General features: G+C 42.7%; 1 protein-coding gene across 2 annotated transcripts; it reads left to right on the top strand.

The window, feature by feature from the left end:
* Positions 1–20: 20 nt before the first annotated feature.
* LOC139388567 (serine/threonine-protein kinase 26-like) lies at positions 21–23,105 on the top strand. Of its 2 annotated transcripts, XM_071135302.1 has the most exons (12): positions 21–83; positions 439–480; positions 2,776–3,006; positions 18,134–18,190; positions 18,273–18,381; positions 19,375–19,532; positions 20,055–20,240; positions 20,352–20,500; positions 20,654–20,750; positions 20,832–20,894; positions 20,982–21,115; positions 21,313–23,105. In XM_071135302.1, exons 2-12 carry the CDS (start codon positions 439–441, stop codon positions 21,326–21,328), a joined length of 1,242 nt encoding a protein of 413 aa, XP_070991403.1. In that variant the 5' UTR covers positions 21–83; the 3' UTR covers positions 21,329–23,105. The 2 variants fall into 2 exon arrangements, with proteins under 2 accessions (XP_070991403.1, XP_070991402.1); XM_071135301.1 differs by lacking the exon at positions 21–83 and having other exon boundaries at positions 185–480.
* The last annotated feature ends 355 nt before the right edge of the window (positions 23,106–23,460 follow it).

The following is a 23,460-nucleotide window of genomic DNA, read 5'->3' as shown; positions in this document are numbered from 1 at the left end:
TCCACCCAACTGCTGATAACTTCAGCCAGCCACATCAACGCAGGTCTGACTCTGACAAGTCGTCGACTGCTCTGCCTTTGGGAGTGCGTTTGTACTCGCTAAATCCACAGATGAATAGCCTGTCGTAACATCTAAGACATTGCTTTACAACTATTAATTATATATTTTTAACATCTAGATCGATTGTTATCATGGAACGAAATAGTCGCCTGTTGTTTTGAAGTAGCTAGCTACGACGACTTAATAGCAGCTAGCTCGCTAGCTAAGTCAAGATACTGGTAACTAGCTCCTATCTGAGGTTACGTTGTTTTTCCAAAGGAAAAAAGGTTGCTACGTCTAACTAGCGAATAACAAAAAGCAAACTTCGTTAACTAGCTAGTCTAGCTAGCTAAAACTATTATTTAATTGGTTGGCTTTCTGTTCCTTTGGATGCGGAAGATGGCCCAGTCACCGGGTGCGGTGCAAGTGCCTGGGATGCAGGTAAGTGGAGGCCTCCAACTTTTTCTACAACGAAACCATTTAGCTAGCTTGCTAGCTGTGAAGCTAGTTAGCAAACGTTAGCTAACTTTCAAGGCGTTGTTAGTTAGTTCTAAAGTTACACACCATCTAACGTTACATTTTGTAACTAGCTGTCTCAGTGGTTGGATTGCTAGATCGTTTTTGAGGGGCATTATGATACTAACAAATCAAAGTCGGCTTGCTACCTTTTTATTAGCACTCATGACCGCAGGTATTCAACGACAGTTCAGTGGAAGGAATGACAAATGTCTGACATTGTGTAACAGGTGAGCTAAATGACAACGTTAGCTTAGCTCGCGTGGACTATCTGCTTGCCTTGTTTACTATCTAGCTAACGTTAGTTGTCTGGAGAAGAAGCACCAGAGGTCTTTAGCTATATATTTTGAGGGTGGCGTTGGTCATCTTAGCAATCAAGGAAAGGTTAGTTGGCTAATTGGTAGGTGACGTTTCATAAAGGCACAGGTGTTCACATCTGGTCGCCTGAAATTATATTTTGTGTGTTCCTTGTCAAATTTGGCTATACATGTCATTGTTTAAGCGGCCATAAGGTCACCGTTCCCTAGATTTGTGACTTGAAATAGGCCTAAGCCACTAGCTACAACTGCTGCTTTCCATTTACAGCCTGTAATCTGACATGGGTGAGAACCTTTCAGTGCAATAACGTTAGCGATATTATTGGGGCCCGTCTGTCATTGATGTGAACATCAGAGGGAAGATTGCTCCATGAGAACGTGTGTGTGTGTGTGTGGAGCTATAAGACTACAGTTGAAACTGGAGCAGCAACACGACCAGGTGGGACAGGGAAGGCCAGATAGTCCTGAGGCATGGCCCTAGGGCTCAGGTTCTCTGGGAGGGGAGAGAGATGGGAGAATTAGAGGGAGCATATTAAAATTCACACAGGAGCCCAGATAAGACAGGAGAAATTCACCAGGTAGGACAGACTGACCCTAGACCCCCTGCACATAGACTATTGCAGCATAGATACTGGAGGCTGAGACAGGGGTCAGGGCACACTGTGGCCCTGTGACGATACCCCTGGACAGGGCCAACCAGGCAGGATATAACCCTGCCAACTTTGCCAAAGCACAGCCCCAACACCAGCAAATTCATTCCTATCCAACTGTCTGTCTCCAGGGAGATCATCAGCTCCCCTCTCCCTTATGATTTCCTGTTGTTTTCTTATGTAGCCTGGTCATTAGGCCTACCTGGAGTCCAAAGTCTGACGCTAAATCAGGCCGCAAGCCTTAATGTCTTGTGAAACTGGTATGATACTGCCAACTATGACCAGTAGCATTGGTCATGTTGAAGTGTTGTTCTGTAAGCTTGTAGAGGGTGTGGCCTGAGATGAAGTATTCCTTACCCTCTTGTCATCACCCTGGCTTCCTGTGGGTAACTCCTGAGGTGGAGCTAGGCTAGTTGTCAACAGTGCAGGAATATTGAAACGGCCCGTTAGGACTGTTTGTGCACGTGTGTATGTTAGGCTAAATGTTTAGTATGCTGCATATTCTCTCCACAATGTGCATAGGGGCCTATTCTCTTCAGCTTTTAGTTTTGAATATAGAAAGTTTCATGCGTGAGACAAGGGGGCAGGCAGGATACAGCCTCCTATCGCTGCTTTGGCCCTCTGTGACGCCATGAGCCGGGCTCTGCTCACCCAGACACGGACACTGGTGCCATTCTAGGTAGTGCTGGAGCACCACACGTCCAAAGGTGTTGAAAGACAAGGAAGTCCTCTAGCCATGCAGTGCTATTAATAGTCAGGGCAGGGCGAGATCAAGGCTGATGCCTCTGATTTCTTCCACTCTCTATACACCACTCTCTATGCCTTCTGGAACTGGAACCTCATTCTTCCTGTGTCAGGTGAGGCAGAGGGGTCATGATGATATTATTACACGTCTGCTTCCCAGTGTTCTCAAGGCAGCACTCTCTCAACTTTGCTGAATTTGAAATGTCCCACATTTTGAACGAGGAAAGTTCTTATAATAAGCTTAACAGAGAAGAAAGTGTGTCATTTATTTGGATCCTCCAGCTTCCTTTTGCAAACATGCTTGTGGATATTTAGGGATGGGCTACATTGCAGCAATAGTGCAGATTTATATGGATTTTCCTAATTGGGTGTTTTTTATCAAATAGTTGATCATCAGTTTTATGCAATGGCCTATCAATAAAATGTCTTTTTTTATATTTATTTTTTTACCTGATCCAACAGTATAAACTAGCTACATAACTTGTATGTCTTCGTCTCTCGACCTTCAGAACAGCCGGACGGACCCTGAGGAGCTGTTCACCAAGCTGGAGCGTATTGGGAAGGGCTCCTTTGGCGAGGTGTTCAAGGGCATCGACAACCGCACCCAGAAAGTGGTGGCCATCAAGACCATAGACCTGGAGGAAGCTGAGGATGAGATGGAGGACATCCAGCAGGAGATCACCGTGCTCAGCCAGTGTGACAGCCCCTACGTCACCAAGTACTACGGCTCCTACCTCAAGGTAACACACATGGCTTACTAGGAATTGATTGACAAATGCCTGAACACAAGCATTTAACAAAGCATAGGCCCCACAGACTCTAGCATACAGCTTGCTGTTGCTTGGTGGAATGTTTCCTCATACTTGGAGACCTCGGGCAATATTACACTCACAGCTGGGAGTGTAAATCAGCTACAATTCAACAGGAGATGTTAATGCCTGTTCCTTCAAAAATGATAATGGATCAGTCTGTACCATAGAAATACAGTGCCACTTATCAGAAGAACCCTCTTTTACTATTTTACAATATGTGTATTTCTAGAAGAGGCAGATGTGACTTACCCCTGGTTAAATACACCAGGGCCTTGAAATGTTACAACAACTCAGTGGAGGCTTTCATAAAAATATTTTTTTATATAAAGCTATTCTAAATATATTGTCACCAAATAACTGTTTTAAAACACTGTTGTACAATGGTCTACAGTATCCTCAACAGCACTCTGTAGGGTAGTGCAATGGTGTATCTGGACGACAGCTCTTTTACATCCTCCTCTGGGTACATAGACTTCAATATAAAACCTAGGAGGCTCATGGTTCTCATCCCCTTCCATAGACTTACACATTAATTATGACAACTTCCGGTGGACGTCCTCCAACCTATCAGAGCTCTTGCAGCATGAACTGACATGTTGTCCATCCAATCAAAGGATCAGAGAATGAATCTAGTACTGAAAGCATAAGCTCCACCTAGCTACTGTAGCACTGCAGTGCATAACATGTGGTGAGTAGTAGACTCGGAGAGAGCGGGACAATAGTTGAACAGTTAACAAATTACTTAAATTTAGGAGCAGCAGGAGTTTCATTTTCACACTGTGCTAGCTAATGCAGCTAATTTAGCCTACACAACAACCTGACTCAGAGGAATGATATTTGTTAGCTAGCTGGCTGATGCTATCCAACACCAACTTTTCTCAATCATTAAGTCCATGTAAGCTTTCGGATTTATAAATGTATTGCCACCAGGGCCCGCCTATGTAACTGCTTGTTGTACACTACGGCGTGATTGTACACATGGATTGGATTGTGGGTTTACTAACTTGTTAGTTCTAGCAGCAATTTTGATTATGACGGTGATGTTGTAGGCTGTGTAGCGGTTATGGTATGAAGGTTTGGCTTATAGATGTTTGTTCGCCTGGTCACAGACAGCTGTTGTGCAAAGGAATAATGTGAGAGGAGAGCAGGTAGATGTGACAATGCTGTTTGTATAACTGCTATGAAAGTGAACTTTGGGTGTATTCCACCAATTCTGTTGCAAAACATTTCTTGAATGGAATGAAATTGGAATGGATTTACCTGAATTTGTCCAAAATAAACTTGTTTGGACTAATGATTACATCCTAGATCTGCTAAATGCAGGCAAGAGTGTGCAAGGTGGTATTGAATGTGTCAATGTCTGTCATCTTGATTACTCCAATTTGTGTCTCGGGCCTATTTTTATAAACATTCATTTGTAGCACCCTCGTGTTTGTGTGTATAGGCAGGCCTGGCATTTTTATTTTTTTTAATTTATTTTTTTAGGGACAAGGGTATTTGGCCTTCTGGAGGTGCCCATCTGCTAGGGCACCAAGGCCATTAACCTCTCTTGTACAAGTGGGATGCTAGCGTCCCACCTCGACAACAGCCAGTGAAATTGCAGGGCGCCAAATTCAAAACAACAGATCCCATAATTAAAATTCTTCAAACATACAAGTACTGTACACCATTTTAAAGAAAAACTTCTTGTAAATCCAACCACAGTGATCGATTTCAAAAAGCCTTTTCTGCGAAAGCACACCATGCGATTATGTTAGATCAGCACCTAGTCACCGCCATTTTCCAGCCATGAAATTAATCACTAACCTTTGATCTTCATCAGATGGCACTCATAGGACTTCATGTTACATAATACATGTATGTTTTGTTCGATAAAGTTCATATTTATATACAAAAATCTCATTTTACATTGGCACGTTATGTTCAGGAATGCATTGTCAAACAAACATTCGGTGAAAGTGCAGAGAGCCACATCAAATTTCAGAAATACTCATCATAAACATTGATGAACGATACAAGTGTTAAACATACGAATAAATAAACTTCTCCTTAATGCAACCGCTCAGATTTCAAAAAGGCTTTACTGCGAAATCACACTTTGCGATTGTTAGGTCAGCACCTAGCCACAGAAACCCATACAGTCATTTTCCAGCCAAGGAGAAGGCTCACAAGTCAGAAATGGCATTAAAATTAATCACTTAGCTTTGATCTTCATCTGGTGGCACTCCCAGGTCTCCATGTTAGACAGTAAATGTTTGTTTTGTTCGATAATGTCCCTCTTTATGACCAAAAACCTCCCTTTTGTTTGCACGTTTTTGTCCAGTAATCCGAATGCTCAAGGCGCGTGCGAAGTATATATATTTTTTTTTAAGTACAATAAAAGTTAGTAGAAACATGCCAAATGATGTTTAAAATCAATTCTCTGGTTGTTTTTGTCATAAATGATCAATAATATTTCAACCGGACAAAAGCTTCGTCAATAAAAAAAAGAAAGGCACGTTCCCGATCAGGCGTATGGCTGATGTCTGGAAATTTCCACTGGCCCCTGATTGCAAGTGCTGTATCTCCCTCATTTTCAGAGTAAAAGCCTGAAATGATGCTGGCCACATGTAGAAGAAGCCATAGAGCTCGTGAACTGGGTCCTAAGTCTTTGTATGGTGGACAGGCTTTCAATGGAAAAACAGCCTTTCAAAATAATAGTACTTTCTAGTTGGATTTTCCTCTGGTTTTCGCCTGCCATATCAGTTCTGTTATACTCACAGACATTGTTAAAACAGTTTTGGAAACTTTAGTGTTTTCGATCCAAATCTACTAATTATATGCATCCAATCTTCTGGGCCTGAGTAGCAGGCAGTTTAATTTGAAGTTAACAAAAATAGCCAATTAATTTGATTTGAAAAACAGTAGTTATTCTGTTGAGAAAAGCATATGTACATAAATAATTAGCCTACATGTTGAAGTGTAGGTGATAGCCTGTGTTGGCTACAGCCTGTCATGTCCAGACCGATGCTTCCGTGAGAAATGGAGCCAGACTTTTTTTTTTTTTTAATTTTACCCCTTTTTCTCCCCAATTTCGTAGTATCCAATTGTTGTAGTAGCTACTATCTTGTCTCATCGCTACAACTCCCGTACGGGCTCGGGAGAGACAAAGGTTGAAAGTCCTCCGATACACAACCAACCAAGCCGCTGCTTCTTTAACACAGCGCACATCCAACCCGGAAGCCAGCCGCACCAATGCGCCGGAGGAAACACCGTGCACCTGGCCACCTTGGCTAGCGTACACTGCGCCCAGCCCGCCACAGGAGTCGCTGGTGCGCGATGAGACAAGGACACCCAATGAGACAAGGAGACCAAGCCCTCCCTAACCCGGGCGACGCTAGGCCAATTGTGCGTCGCCCCACGGACCTCCCGGCCGCGGCCGGTTACGACAGAGCCTGGGCGCGAACCCAGGACTCTGATGGCACAGCTGGCGCTGCAGTACAGCGCCCTTAACCACTGCGCCACCCGGGAGGCCAATGGAGCCAGACTTTAAGGAGACTTAATTACATACAGGGCATTTGGAAAGTCTTCAGATTCCTTCACCTTTTCCACATTTGTTACATTACTCTTATTCTAAAATGGATTAAATAATTTTTCCCTTTATCTATCTACACACAATTCCCCATAATGACAAAGCGAAAACAGGTTTTTAGAAATTTTAGCAAATGTATAAATCTAATAAAATGTATTTATATAGCCCTTCGTACATCAGCTGATATCTCAAAGTGCTGTATAGAAACCCAGCCTAAAACCCAAACAGCAAGCAATGCAGGTGTAGAAGCAAATAAAATAAAAAAAACTTGACTTGAAATTGAGCTCCGGTGCATCCTTTTTCCATTGATCATCCTTGAGATGTTTCTACAGCTTGATTGGAGTCCGCCTGTGGTAAATTCAATTGATTGGAGAGGCACGCGCCTGTTTATATAAGGTCCCAACGTTGACTGTGCATGTCAGAGGAATAACCAAGCCATGAGGTCGAAGGAATTGTCCGTAGGGTACCAAAAAATGTCTGCAGCATTGCAGGTCCCCAATAACACAGTGGCCTCCATCATTCTTAAAAGGACGAAGTTTGAAACTACTAAGGCTCTTTCTAGAATTGGCTGCCCGGCCAAACTGAGCAATCTGGGGAGAAGGGCCTTGGTCAGGGAGGTGACCAAGAACCCGATGGTCACTCTGACAGAGCTCCAGAGTTCCTCTGTGGAGATGGTTGTCCTTCTGGAAGGTTCTCCCATCTCTGCAGCACTCCACCAATTAGGCCTTTATGGTAGTGGCCAGACGGAAGCCACTCCTCAGTAAAAGGCACATGACAGCCTGCTTGGAGTTTGTCAAAAGGCACCTAAAGACTCTCAGACCCAGAAAAACAAGAGTCTCTGATCTGATGAAACCAAGATTGAGCTGCATCAGCCTTTTTTTATTGTATTTTTTTTAATGTACAGTGGTTGTATTAATTAGGGATCTATCACATCCCACAACTGTCCCAAGCTGATCAGTAGAACCGTTATATATATATATTTTTTTTTGTTGTTTTTTTTGTACTATGCGGGATAGTAGATTGACACAGGCTAGTGCTTTTTGCTGTTCTTTACTCATCTTGTTAGTTGAGTCATGGGACAGTTTTTCTAACATCTTCAATATGCGTATCGGAAATCTAGAAGGACACGTGCCTTTGCATCCCTATTGTCTGGCTTCACCTGTCGCCTGCTTCGGCGTCACTTGTCGCCTGCTTCGGCGTCACCTGTCGCCTGCTTCGGCGTTGCAATGCCTGTGAGAAGAACTCAATCACGTGACTGTCATTGGCTAATAAGAAGTGAGATATCTAAGAGAGCCATGTGAGTGGTGCTTCGGAGCACAGCGATTGGCAGCGGGGAGAAGAGAATTATAATTATTATATTCAGCCCCAGGGCACAACGGCCACTTTTTGATATTTTTTTTTGATGTTGGGAAATTCGATACTCATGTAGTACCCTAAACTTATCAATGTTATATTGAGCTGGGTGTATGGAAAATGAATGACAGTCATCCAACATACTGTAGTAGAAGGCCATGCTCATCAAAAAGTAAATCGTCCTCCCTAATCTTAAACAACACCGACCGCCACACCTGTATTTCTAGAAGAGGGAGATGTGACTCACCCCTGGTTAAATACACCAGGGCCTTGAAATGTTACAATACCTGTATTTCTAGGAGAGAGCGATGTGACTCAACCCTGTGTGTTTCATTCTATAGCTAGAGGACTCCTGATATCTCCAGGAGTGATATGTATCTGTTGTTCAGTACTGTTTTTTTTTCTAGCTAGTGCCATTTACTTTAAGTGCTGCCTGTCTTCCCAGTAGCCTACTCTGTGTGTGTGAACTGTTGACTGCTCATGAATTGCAGATTGTTGACAAATGAATCAAGATCAAGGGGCAGGGCAATTTGTGACTTACTTTGGTATTCAGTGGCTGTATTGGAGGGGGAGTGGTTTCTTCTCCTCTACTTCAGTCTACCCTGGTTTCTCAGCGGCAGCTGTAAGCGCCAGTTGTGTCAGTGGTGGTCTCAGCTAAGATGGTTCTGACGAGTAGTTTGAGGAAGGAACGCGAGGAAGGCGCTACACCACTCTCTCACTTGACTATCTTAGCTAGTTATTTTCTGATCTAATTTAGCTTTTTTGCAGCTTTGACACCTGTTTTCTATACCAGTTCACTCCTCTCCCTGTAGGCTTTACAGACGCTCCCCACCCCTTGACTGTAAACCTTCTAATTTAGTGTACTCCGCACACAACCCATGTGGAATAAAGGGTCTCTGGCAGCGTTTGGAACTGCCGATCTGCGGTAAAGAACGCAGAGTTCATCTCGGCCTATGCTGCCCTTCGGTCCATTGACTTTTTTTGGCCCCGATGGAGACATGGATCACCCCAGAGAACACTGCTGCTCTCGCTTCATCTGACTATGTTTTATCTCACAGTCCAAGAGCATCTGGTTGTTGCGGTGGTGGTACATGGCTACTCATTTCTCCCTCTCACCTGTCCATCTCCTCATTTGAATTCCATACTGCCACTGTCTCACCCACCAGGTAAGCTTGACACCTTGATGAGCTAATTTCTTGACAACGGTTCACCGCTCTTTGTACTTAGCGACTTCAACCTCCCGACGTCTGCCTTCGACAAATTTATTTTTGACCTCACCCTTTCCCAATCCCAACCAAATCACAAGGCAGGCAATAACGCTAGCGGTTGTTCGCCTACTAATCTCACTGCAACCCCCCTCCAGATATTTGATCCCTACTTTGTTTCCTTTTCTGTCTCCTTTTCCTCCAACTCTAACCACTCAACCCTACCCAGATGGTCATCCGCTGTCGCAATTTACTTTCTCCTCTTATGTCCTATCATTTCTCCCTTCTGCTAAATCCTCATTTCCTTCCTGTCTCATTCTGCCTCTTCAACCCTACTCTCCTCCTTTTCCACATCCTATCACTCGCACTGTCCTCCCAGCCAGCTCGGGACTGTGGCAGAATGACTCATTGCAAGCTTAAAGAACAGGACTGCAGGCAGCTGAGTGAAAACGGAGGGAAACAACTTTTTGTAAGCCTATCATCCTTTCACACCCTTCTACCTTTTCTTCCTCTGTATCAGCTCCTGAAACCACTTTCTATCAATCTAAATTTCAAGCTTCTGCATCTAACCCTAGGAAATTCTGTTCCACCTTCTCCCTCCCTCTGCGGGCTACTTTGTCAACCACTTTTAAAAAGTTTGAATATTTTCTATTACCACCCAGATCTGCACTGGTCCCACTCTCACACAGAACTACTCTACACCTTGACCTCTTTCTCCCCTCGCTCTCCAGATGAATTATTGCGTCTAGTGAGGTCTGCAGCCCGACAACCTGCCCGCTCGACCCCATCCCCTCCTGCCTTCTCCAGACCATCTCAGGAGACCTTTTCCCATTCCTCATTAACTCATCCCTGACCACTGGCTGCACTCGCTCCCTTCCGGAAACCAACTCGACTCATCTGACGTCAAAAACTATAGACCTGTATCTCATTTTCTTTCCTGATTTAACTCTCTCGTTATCTCTCTCAGAATGATCTTCTTGACCCTAACCAGTCAGGCTTCAAGACGGGTCATTCAACACAGAGTGTCACAGAGGCTCTCCGCACCAAAGCTGACTCTGTCTCCTCTGTTCTCATCCTCCTAGATGGAGTCGCTTCCTTTGACACCGTGAACCATCAGATCCTCAGCTCCACCCTCAGGGCTGGTTGTCACAGGCACTATACACTCTTGGATTGCATCCTACCTGGCAGGCTGCTTCCATGTGGAGAGGATCTGTGTCTGCACCATGTACTCTCACTACTGGTGTCCCCCCAGGGCTCAGTTCTTGGCCATCTTCTCTCTATACACCAAGTTACTCGGTTCCATCATATCCTCACATGGTCTCTCCTATCATTGTTGTGCTGATGACAGTCAACTACTCCCACCCCACCCCCCTAACTGACACGCATTGCTGCGTGCCTGGCATATATCTCCGCTTGGATGTAGGCCAACCACAAGCTTTATCTCGGCAAGACAGACCTGCTCTTGTTGTTCCTCGGCCATGAAACGCTTGCGTTCAGTCTGCATGCTCAATGCTGCACATGCAACAATGTTGGTGAAAACTATCCTGTTTTTGCTTAATATAAATCCACTAATTACACTTTTTTTTTTTTTTTTTTACATTCTTAGCAAGTTGTGCCTAAATCTTGTTAGCCAGCTAACTAGCGATTAGCATTAGAAGCTATCTACCTAATAAAGGTACTGAGTCAGAGCAAAAGTAATTAGCTATACAGCCTATAATACCAGTGATGGTGTAGACTTAAATCAGCAAATCAGTTAGTGTTGCAGAATCTTCTAAATCTGAAGAATACACAAAGAATGAATATCTTAGCTACATGAGGTAGCTAAGAGAACATTCAATGTAGCCAAAGATTATAGGGTCCACTAGAAAACACTTGTCAACACTCTTCCCTGGCATTTTCATTCATTGTCATGTCAAACAATGTATTCAAAGTGCCCACTATTATATTCTCTAACTATAGAATTTGACTTATCATTCTATTTCCATGATTCCAACAGTTCACCAAAGTGTGTTGCTCTAAATCGCTAGTCAAATCGTGATTGCAGTGTTTGGTTAAAAATAAGGCTTAGGCCTTACCCATATCATGCAACCCTGTGTGGAAATTCTCAAATGAGTGCAGGAAATTCAGAAAATAATTTTTTTGGGGGGTTTGAATTGAACAGTATAAAACAATCAGAATTGAAATCACTTAATGTACAGTTCCAGTCAAATGTATGAACACCTACTCATTCCAGGGTTTTTCTTTTTTTAAATTATTTTCTAAATTGTAGAATAATAGTGAAGACATCAAAACTATGAAATATCGCATGGAATCATATAGTAACCACAAAAGTGTTAAACAAATCAAAATATATTTGCGATTCTTCAAAGTAGCCACCCTTTTGCCTCGACAGCTTTGCGCACTCTTGGCATTCTCTCAACCAGCTTCAGGAGGTAGTCACCTGGAATGCATTTTAATTAACAGGTGTGCCTTAATTTGTGGAATTTCTTTCCTTAATGCGTTTGAGCCAATCAGTTGTTGTGACAAGGTAGCGGTGGTATACAGAAGATAGCCCTATTTGGTAAAAGACCAAGTCCATATTATGGCAAGAACAGCTCAAATAAGTAAAGAGAAATGAAAGTACATCAGTACTTTAAGACATGGTCAGTCAACCTGGAAAATTTCAAGAACTTTGAACATTTCTTCAGGTGCAGTCGCAAAAACCAAGTTTTATGCTGAAACTGGCTCTCATGAGGACCACCAGACCCAGAGTTACCTCTGCTGCAGAGGATAAGTTCATTCAGTTACCAGACTCAGAAATTGCTGCCCAAATAAATGCTTCACATAGTTCAAGTAACAGACACATCTCAACATCAACTGTTCAGAGGAGACTGGGTGATTTAGGCATTCATGGTCGAATTTCTGCAAAGAAACCACTACTAAAGGACACCAATAAGAAGACTTGCTTGGGCCAAGAAACATGAGCAATGGACTGGTGGAAATCCAAATGTGACATTTTTGGTTCCAACCGCTGTCTTTGTGAGATGCGGAGTAGGTGAACGGATGATCTCTGCATGTGTGGTTCCTACTGCAGCATGGAGGTGGTGTGGGGGTGCTTTGTTGGTGACCCTGTCAGTGATTTATTTAGAATTGAAGGCACACTTAACCTCTAGCGACGAGCAATCCCGTATCCGGGAGCGTAATCATAGCCTCAAGCGCATTACCATAACGCAACGTTTCCTATTCATGAAAATCGCAAATGAAATCAATATATTCAAACACAAGCTTAGCCTTTTGTTAACACTCATCTCAGATTTTCAAAATATGCTTTTCAACCAAAGCTACACAACCATTTGTGTAAGAGTATTGATAGCCTAGCATAGCATTAAGCCTAGCATTCAGCAGGCAACATTTTCACAAAAACAAGAAAAGCATTCAAATAAAATAATTTACCTTTGAAGTACTTCGGATGATTTCAATAACGAGACTCTCAGTTAGATAGCAAATGTTCATTTTTTTCCAAAAATATTATTTGTGTTGGCGAAATAGCTCAGTTTTGTTCATCACGTTTGGCTAAGAAAAAGACTGGAAAATGCAGTCACTACAACGCTGAACTTTTTTCCAAATTAGCTCCATAATATCGACAGAAACATGGCAAACGTTGTTTAGAATCAATCCTCAAGGTGTTTTTCACATATCTATTCGATAATATATCAGTCGTGACAGTTGGTTTCTCATCAGAAGCAAACGGAAAAATACACGCAGCTGGAGATTACGCAATAATTGCAACGGAGGACACCAAGCGACCACCTGGTAGATGTAGTCTCTTATGGTCAATCTTCCAATGATATGCCTACAAATACGTCACAATGCTGTCGACACCTTGGGGAAGCGACAGAAAGCCTAAGCTCATCCGTGGCCCATTCACAGACATATAAGGAGTCATTGGCATGAGGCGGTTTCAAAAAATGCGGCACTTCCTGATTGGATTTTTATCTGGGTTTCGCCTGGAACATCAGTTCTGTGGCACTCACAGACAATATCTTTGCAGTTTTGGAAACGTCAGTGTTTTCTTTCCAAAGCTGTCAATTATATGCATAGTCGAGCATCTTTTCGTGACAAAATATCTTGTTTAAAACGGGAACGTTTTAAATCCAAAAATTAAAATAGCTCCCCCTATATCCAATAAGTTAACCAGCATGGGTACCACAGCATTCTGCAGCGATACGCCATCCCATCTGGTTTGCGCTTAGCAGGGCTATCGTTTTTTTTCCCAACAGGACAATGACCCAAAACACACTTTCAGGATGTGGAAGGCTATTTGACCAAAGAGTGATTGTGTGCTGAATCAGATGACTTGGCCTCCACAATCACCCGACCTCAACCTTATTGAGATGGTTTGGGATGAGTGAAGGAAAAGCAAAGTGAAGGAGAAGCAGCCAACAAGTGCTTGGCATATGTGTGAACTCCTTCAAGACTGTTGGAAAAGCATTCCAGGTGAAGCTGGTTGAGAGAATGCAGAGTGTGCAAAGCAGTCAAGGCAAAGGGTGGTTACTTTGAAGAATCTCAAAGATAAAATATTTTTTGATTTAACACTTTTTTTTGGTTACTACATGATTCCTTATGTGTTATTTCATAGTTTTGATGTCTTCACTATTATTCTACAATGTAGAAAATAGTAATAAAATAAAAGTCCAAACTTGATTGGTACTGTTTATACGGAGACTGGTGCAAAACATATGGGGTTAAATGTATGTCGAAAAATAAACAAATGTTTCCTGATCTTTCAGATTTAGGACAGACACTTCAGAACAAACTTCCCTTTTATATTTTTTTTTGGAGGGGGGTTTATCAGTTCCTTGGCAGGGACTCTGTTTATCTGGGCTTCTGTAGAGGGCATTGGTGTGGTTGCCACAGGTTTTTTCTATTTGCACGTAAAATAATCTGAATAAATAATAACATCCCCAAACCACTAATTCCTACGATTAATGGTGTTAAATAACACTGAATCAATCCAATTTATTTATGAAGCCCTTCTTACGTCAGCTGATATAAAAGTGCTGTAAAGAAACCCAGCCTAAAACCCCAAACGGCAAGCAATACAGGTGTAGAAGCACGGTGGCTAGGAAAAACTCCCTAGAAAGGCCAAAACCTAGGAAGAAACCTAGAGAGGAACCAGGCTATGAGGGGTGGCCAGTCCTCTTCTGGCTGTGCTGGGTGGAGATTATAACAGAACATGGCCAAGATGTTCAAATGTTCATAGATGACGAGCAGGGTCAAATAATAATAATCATCATTGTGGTTGTCGAGGGTGCAACCGGTCAGCATCTCAAGAGTAAATGTCCGTTGGCTTTTCATAGCCGATCATTCAGACACTCTACCGCTCCTGCTGTCTCTAGAGAGTTGAAAACAGCAGGTGTGGTGAACAGGTCAGGGTTCCATAGCCGCAGGCAGAACAGTTTGAAACTGGAGCAGCAGCATGACCGGGTGGACTGGGGACAGCAATTAGTCATCAGGCCAGGTATTCTTGAGGTGTGGTCTTAGGGTTCATGTCCTCTGAGAGAAGGAAAGACAGAGAGAGAGAATTAGAGAGCATACTTAAATTCACATAGGACACCGGATATGACAGGAGAAATACTCCAGATATAACCGACTGACCCTAGCCCCCCGACACATAAACTACTGCAGCATAAATACTGGAGGCTGAGACAGGAGGGGTCGGGAGACACTGTGGCCCTGTCCGACGGTACCACCGGACAGAGCCAAACAGGCAGTAAATAACTCCACCCACTTTGCCAAAGTACAGCCCCTTGAGGGATATCTTCAACCACCAACTTACTATCCTGAGACATGGCTGAGTATAGCCCACAAAGATCTCCTCCCCCCCCAAGGGGGGGGGCGCCAACCCGGACAGGAAGATCACGTCAGTGACTCAACCCACAAGTGACGCACCCCTCCTAGGGATGGCATGGAAGAGCACCAATAAGCCCTTGGAATAGGGTTAGAGGCAGAGAATCTCAGTGGAGAGAGGGGAACCGGCCAGGCAGAGACAGCAAGGGTGGTTCGTTCCTCCAGTTTCTTTCCATTCACCTTCACACCCCTGGGCCAGACTACACTCAATCATAGGACCTACTGAAGAGATGAGTCTTCAATAAAGACTTAAATTGTTATGGCTGTTATCCCACTAACGGGATAAGTGTCATCAACAACTGCTGAATAGCATAGCGCTACATTCAATAAATATTACTAAAAATATTTATATTCATGAAATCACAAGTGCAATATAGGAGAACACAGCTTAGCCTTTTGTTAATCCACCTGTTGTCTCAGATTTTGAAATTATGCTTTACAGCGAAAGCAATCCAAGCGTTTGTAAGTTTATCGATCGCTCGACAAAACATTAAGTACACTTAGCATCAAGTAGCTCGGTCACGAAAATCAGAAAAGCAATCAAATGAATCGTTTACCTTTGATCTTCGGATGTTTTCACTCACGAGACTCCCAGTTACACAACAAATGTTCCTTTTGTTCCATAAAGATTATTTTTATATCCAAAATACCTCAGTTTGTTTGGCACGTTATGTTCAGAAATCCACATGAAAGAGCGGTCATGACAACGCAGACAAATTCCAAATAGTTTCCATAATGTCCACAGAAACATGTCCAACTTTTTAAAAATCAATCCTCAGGTTGTTTTTAAAATATATAATTGATGATAATATCAACCGCAAATGTCTTTCACAGTAGGAGAGGGAAAAGCAATACCTATCCAAACTCTGTGTGAGCAAAACTCAGGTGACCACTTGACGCGATGTTCTTTCTGGCTCATTTTTCAAAATAAAAGCCTGAAACTATGTCTGAAGAACCTTGAGGAACACCGAAATTTACAGTTGATTTGTCAGAGGACAAACCATTCACAGAGACAAACTGATATCTTTCCGACAGATTAGATCTAAACCAGGCCATATCTTATCTTTGTATACCAATTTGGGTTTCCAATCTCTCCAAAAGAATATGGTGATCGATGGTATCAAAAGCAGCACTAAGGTCTAGGAGAACGAGGACAGATGCAGAGCCTCGGTCTGACGCCATTAAAAGGTCATTTACCACCTTCACAAGTGCAGTCTCAGTGCTATTATGGGGTCTAAAACCAGACTAGAGCGTTTCGTATACATTGTCTTCAGAAAGACAGTGAGTTGCTGCGCAACAGTCTTTTCTAACATTTTTGAGAGTAATGGGGGATTCGATATAGGCCAATAGTTTTTATTTTCTGGGTCAAGGTTTGGCTTTTTCAAGAGGTTTTATTACTGCCACTTTTAGTGAGTTTGGTACACATCCGGTGGATAGATAGCCGTTTATTATGTTCAACATAGGAGGGCCAAGCAAAGGAAGCAGCTCTTTCAGTAGTTTAGTCGGAATAGGGTCCAGTATGTAGATTGAAGGTTTAGAGGCCATGATTATTTTCATCATTGTGTAGTACTAAAATTAGATATAGTACTTAAACACTTGAGTGTCTCTCTTGATCCTAGGTCCTGGCAGTGTTGTGCAGACTCAGGACAACTGAGCTTTGGAGGAATACGCAGATTTAAAGAGGAGTCCGTAATTTGCTTTCTAATGATCTTTTCGTCAAAGTAGTACATTCATTTATCACTGCTGATGTGAAAGCCATCCTCTCTTGGGGAATGCTGCTTTTTAGTTAGCTTTGTGACAGTATCAAAAATACATTTTGGATTGTTCTTATTTTCCTCAATTAAGTTGGAAAAATAGGATGATCGAGCAGCAGTGAGGGCTCTTCGATTAGTACCGTGCAGTATCTTTCCAAGCTAGTCGGAAGACTTCCAGTTTGGTGAACTATTTTGTTATAGCAAAGTTGGTAGCAACATGAAAATCTGTTGCAGCTCAAGTCGACTACGAAACCCGCAATGCTTTCTCTGGGCTGACTGGCTAGGTAACGTAGCTACACACAATACCATGGTTAACATCAGCATGTGAAGTAGCTAGCTAGACAAACTGCACTAGTAATTTAGGAGTCATCTCCGAGTTCAACTTTCAGTTTGTCTGCCCAGAGCGTCATGTGTATATACAGTCATTGGCCCAGAGCCAGTGCAGAGTATGTTGCTATGGCAACTACATCCCTTTTCCCACGTTTCCCATAGACACACAGGGCTCATTGAGACATGGTACTTGGAAGGAGAAACTGAGTTGAATAATTGGGTACAATGTTTAGATTGAGCACATCTCAACAAAATATATTTTGTCAGGTCGTAAATGGGTGGATGTGTTCTTGACAGTGCCCATACCATCTAAGTTATTGGCTAATAGGGCGATCTGGAGTGAAGGTAATTGTTTTAAACGTTATGAAATGTGATATTGGATACCACACTATGCCCAGTGATGAGAATCATATGGCTATGACACGTTCCTATACAATTTCCAGATTTTTCAGACTGATCACTTAGCGGCAGGTAGCCTAGTGGTTAGAGCGTTGGACTAGTAACCGAAAGGTTGCAAGATCGATTCCCCGAGCTGACAAGGTAAAAATCTGTCGGCACTTAACCCACTGTTCCTAGGCCGTCATTGAAAATAAGAATTTGTTTTCTTAACTGACTTGCCTAGTTAAATAAAGGTTAAATAAAACAAATATCATGGTCATTTTTATTTTACCCACTGATAGGCTTTCACCAAATTGACAGAAGTTTCATGATTTTTATTTCTGAGGGTGGGTTATCCCTTTAAGTCATGTTTATTGAATAGAGAGGTAGAGATGGCGTGGGCTGGATTCAAACCCACGCTGCAGCGGTACATTGTGTACCAGAGGCTACTGCCTAGACCTCGAGACCATCCTAAGCCACGTTGTTCCATGCAGAGTGTCTTACATGTTTACAGCTATGTGTATCCCCTAGAAGCGGTTGATATTAGAATGTCTAATGAGTCTCTCTCTGTACAGGGCAGTAAACTATGGATCATTATGGAGTACCTTGGTGGTGGCTCAGCTCTGGACCTGGTAAGAGAGACAATATGTCAACATGAACAATGTCTGTTGGTGGATTTGTCTACTGGGTGTGTTCACTGTGTTTTGTGTGTAGCTGCGAGCAGGGCCCTTTGATGAGTTCCAGATTGCCACCATGCTGAAGGAGATCTTGAAGGGCCTGGACTACCTCCACTCCGAGAGGAAGATCCACAGAGATATCAAAGGTGCGTGTCATCACGTCCAGCATGTAGGATATCTCGGACAGAGGCGAGCTGCAGCAGTACAGGGTTAAAGCTGCCATGTCCGTTTTCCATATTGAAACATCAGACATTACTTAAAACCTGTCTAGGACTGTTGCTTGTGGAACCCCCCCCCCCCCCCCCCCCCCCCCCCCCCCCCCGCAACAGCCACAACAGCCAGTGAAAGTGCAGGGCGCCAAATTCAAAACAACAAAAATCTCATAATTAAAATTCCTCAAGCATACAGGTATTTTACACCATTACACCAAAGATAACATTCTTGTTAATCCCACCAAAGTGTCTGATTTCAAAAAGGATTTACAGCGAAACCACCACAAACGATTGTTAGGTCACCACCAAGTCACAGAAAAACACAGCCATTTTTTCCAGACAAAGAGAGGAGTCACAAAAAGGGGGGAAGTCACAAAAAGCAGAAATAGAGAAAATTAATCACTAACCTTTGATCTTCATCAGATGACACTCATAGAACTTCATGTTACACAATACATGTATGTTTTGTTGATTAAAGTTCATATTTATATAAAAAAATCTGAGTTTACATTGGCGCGTTACGTTCAGTAGTTCTAAAACATCCGGTGATTTTGCAGAGAGCCACATCAATTTCCAGAAATACTCATAAACATTGATAAAGATACGACTATTATACTTGGAACTTTAGATAAACTACTTCTTAATGCAACCGCTGTGTCAGATTTAAAAAAAACTTTATGAACATGTCCCCCCCCCCCCTTCCATCAGACATCATTGCACAATACAAATAGTTTTTTACCATGATTCAGAATCGAACTGCCCAGTTTAAAAACCCATAAGATGCACCTGTGGCGACCAGTGGTGCAGTTTCACCTAATCCTGGATCTCAGCTTTAATATATCAGGTTCTCTCACCTTTTGTGCCAGTAGTGTGTTGTGTATTAATGTCAGTAATTGCTGTTGACATCATGACTGTGTGCTTTGGTAGCGGCCAACGTTCTTCTGTCAGAGTGTGGCGAGGTGAAACTGGCAGACTTTGGCGTGGCGGGCCAGCTGACAGACACCCAGATCAAGCGGGAAACTTTTGTGGGAACGCCCTTCTGGATGGCCCCCGAGGTCATCCAACAGTCTGCCTACGACCACAAGGTTACTAGCTTTCTGTTCTCTCTTTAGTTTCTTCCTAAATATTTATTTATTTATTTTTTATTTTATTTTACCTTTATTTAGCCAGGCAAGTCAGTTAAGAACAAATTCTTATTTTCAATGACGGCCTGGGAACAGTGGGTTAACTGCCTGTTCAGGGGCAGAACGACAGATTTGTACCTTGCCAGCTCGGGGGTTTGAACTCGCAACCTTCCGGTTACTAGTCCAACGCTCTAACCACTAGGCTACCCTGCCGCCCCGTGTCCTACAGATATGTGATTCAAACAGACATCGACTTGGAGACAACGCAGCTGTTGACTATTGGTTATACTATTAGGGGAAATAGATTGGGGTCATCGTGAGGGGCTGGAACTGCTTATCCAGGGGACGAGAGAAGAATGGGCTTGTGTTTAGTGGAAGACACTTAAGTTGAACTCTTTACTTTTCTACAACATAATGATGTTGCCCAAATACTGCAATCTTACTCCCACATAATGACTACCTAACACACACTCCCTCCTCCAGGCTGATATCTGGTCTCTGGGCATCACTGCCATCGAGCTGGCCAAGGGTGAGCCTCCCAACTCAGACATGCACCCTATGCGGGTCCTCTTCCTCATACCAAAGAACACCCCACCCACCCTCAGTGGAGATTTCTCCAAGACCTTCAAAGACTTTATAGACTCCTGCCTCAACAAAGACCCTTCATTTGTAAGTAAAATGCCCCAGCTCCCACCCCATTTTGCGTTATTGAGTGGTAGTCCATTTGGTTGTTCTTGGTAAGCCTGCCTTTAATTGTGGGCTGATTGTCCCTCTGTATAGAGGCCAACAGCTAAGGAGCTTCTGAAGCACAAGTTCATAGTGAAGAATGCCAAGAGGACGTCCTACCTCACTGAGCTGATAGACCGGTTGAAACGCTGGAAGGCCGAGGGACACAGTGATGGAGACTCCAGCTCTGATGACTCTGACTCGTGAGTAGAGAAGGCTCTAAACAATGTATCACTCACTGACTGACAGTTGGTAGAAATGTGATCGAAGACCCTGTCTGAACTAGAGTAAAGTTCAACCTGTAGATGATCCTTCCTGCTGTCTGTCTGTGTGTGTCTCTGTCGGTATGTTTCCAGGGAGTCCAGTAACAAGGAGAACAACTCCTCCCAGCCAGGCTGGTCCTTTACTACAGTTCGCAAGAAGAAAGACCCTAAGAAGGTTTCCAATGGAACGGTGAGTTTGCATCTGTGGGAGGAGTATGAGGAGAATGTTGTGTGTCTATAATGTTTACCTCTGCTCACCATTTGATGACAGGACCAAGACCTCCTGAAGAAATCTGCCAGCTTGACCACGCTGATTGCCCCAGTATTCACTGAGGTAGGGAAGGGTGAACTCTACATCCACACTCTTTTATAAGTTGTAACGATGAGTAAATCCTCTGTTGTCTGTTTCCACCCCTTCTAGCTGAAGCTGCAGCGCAGGGATGGAGAGATGAAGGGAGTGATGGAGGACTTGGAGAAAAGCATCCACCTGGCTGAGGACATCTGCCCCGGAGTCACAGACAAGATGGTCAACCGCATCGTCGACAAGTTCCAGAGGTGAGTTAGGGGACGGGAGGCTGTTTAGGGGACGGGAGGCTGTTTAGGGGACGGGAGGCTGTTTAGGGGACGGGAGGGGTGCGGCCATTGTAGAATAGTGCCATAGACTAGGAGTGGTTGGAAGCTGTGGAGATGACATGTTATAATTTGGAGCAGTTGGCCTTCAACTGTGTTCTTCCTGTGGACTTTCCCATCAGATTGTCTGTCAGTTAGTGGCATGTGGAGGGCAGGTTTAGACGCTTGATGAGGACCACGCCTCCAGAGTGCATCATCAGCCTCTATGCCTTTTCCCATCATCCCCCATTCCTTTTCCCATCATCCCCCATGCCTCTCCTCTGATCAGCTCCCCCAGGACCAATGGATGCAGGGAAAGAGGGAGGACTCCTGCTGTGCACACTCACTGATCTTATAACCAAAAGGATATTTTTTAAATGTGTATTTGTTGAAAATGTTTTGTTATTCTATTTTATTTAATCCCTTTAAAAGTAGGCTCAAGCTAGTGCCCAAAGCAGAGCCTGTTACTGTTATGGTAGTCAATAGTATTTTAGTTTTGTAATATTTTCAGTCTGAGACAACAACAAACTCTAAGGTTGCAACATCAATCTTCTGCTGAGTATAAGACATAGCTACTTAAAGATATTTCAATTTTGAATTTATTTTTTACTGCTACTAAAAATGTTTAAGTAGCTATATTTTAGATGTTCAGTGTACTGCACTTGTTTCTGATGTCTAGCTTACCATCTTCATGTCACTTGTAGCATTTAGAAACCTGCTGTTTGGAGAACTGCATATCTAGTCAAACCACAGGAGTTCAGTACCTCTCTGCTGAGAGCAAGCCATGGTTGAGGAAAGACTCATACCAGTGAATGTCCATAGAAACAAAACTTCTGTTTGTGACCATTTGGAAACGGGTCACTTGTTTGGGCATTGGGGAAAGATTGTATAGGAAATGGGTGGAGGACTTTGCTGCGCAAAAATGTATCACACCCTCTCATTCCAAAAGATACAAATCATATCTATCTTATGGGATCTTAGCTCTGTAAGGGGCAATCCTATTGGAACCTTCGGAGATCTGCTTCTGAAGGAAATATGCACTGCACACACTTTGAAGGGGGTGGAGCTTTTTCTAAATATACTTGCTAGTTATTTCCCTGTTTCAGACTAGATCTCAAGGGAGACGGGGTACTTTTCTGTCTTAAAGACAATATACTCTCCCTCTACCAAAAAATACTTGAGTGCTCAAGTGAAATGGCAATGTCGGTATTGTGGACGTGTAATGTTTGAAACATTGGTATGAGTCCTTGAGTACTCTCTCTACTGGGGAGTCGTGTATCTTTGAACAAATCCCAAATAAAGACTTTATTGGGAATTTTATCAGCCAAGCTCAAATGCATACAAAAGGGTGCCATCTTTGGTGTGGTGATGACACTGCCCCTTTTGGAGGAAGTATGCCAACTTAACATCCAACAGTGCCTAAAACTTAAGAATTGCAGTGATATTCTCTATTTAAACTTAAGAATTGCAGTGATATTCTCTATTTAATTGTGGTCATGTATCATCAAATGCATTAAATGGTAATAATACATTTTGCCAGTGTTTCAAGTTTTTAAAAGCAATAAGGTATTTGATCATTGCATATTTTTATATTTCCTCAAATGACATTCAGATGGCAAAACTACGATTTTTTTTTTGTTTATATATTTCTGTATCTGAACTTTATAATGGAAACCGTGTTGACTTCGCTTTACAGGAAGCTGTCAAATGTACATATTGGATAGTCTTCAATCGTTATTCATTTTGGTTTGGTCTTGAAAAATAAATATTTAAATTATGAATTCCTGTGTTTTATTGATGTAATATCCTTGTTAAAACCAAGTATTAATTTTATTTGTTATAATTGGTTTTAGATTTAAAATGTGATTGAATTGCTTCTGAACTGTAATGTCGTTAATGCATTTCTTTTGAATAAATATTTCTTTAATGTACATGTGAATAGGTTGGTTTAAGTTTTGATGAATAAGGTAGTTTTTTAACCAGGTCAACTCTCCCATTGGCCCCAGCATAACAGGAGGCCTGGGAAAGAGAAGTTGAAGAAAGATGGAGAGATCAATGTTGGTGAAAAACTATGAAAATAGAACAAAACCCATATCTACTGAGTTTCGAAGGGAAATACTGATTTTATTTTATAGGAGAGTATTATTTTGTTAAAGACTTCTCCGACTCTCTTCTGTATACATCAATGATGTCGCTCTTGCTGCTGGTGATTCTCTGATCCACCTCTATGCAGACGACACCATTCTGTATACTTCTGGTCCTTCTTTGGACACTTAACAACCCTCCAGACA

This window comes from Oncorhynchus clarkii, chromosome 29 (assembly GCF_045791955.1).
Source record: "Oncorhynchus clarkii lewisi isolate Uvic-CL-2024 chromosome 29, UVic_Ocla_1.0, whole genome shotgun sequence".
Lineage (NCBI taxonomy): Eukaryota > Metazoa > Chordata > Actinopteri > Salmoniformes > Salmonidae > Oncorhynchus > Oncorhynchus clarkii.
The sequence above is the reverse complement of the archived record's forward strand: the minus strand, read 5'-3'. Positions and strand labels throughout refer to the sequence as shown.

Coding starts and splice junctions, on each gene's coding strand:
- LOC139388567 (XM_071135301.1), top strand. CDS start 430: ATGCGGAAGATGGCCCAGTCACCGGGTGCGGTGCAAGTGCCTGGGATG. Junction 481..2,775: donor TGCAAGTGCCTGGGATGCAG/GTAAGTGGAGGC, acceptor CTCGACCTTCAG/AACAGCCGGACGGACCCTGA. Junction 20,501..20,653: donor AGCTCTGATGACTCTGACTC/GTGAGTAGAGAA, acceptor GTATGTTTCCAG/GGAGTCCAGTAACAAGGAGA.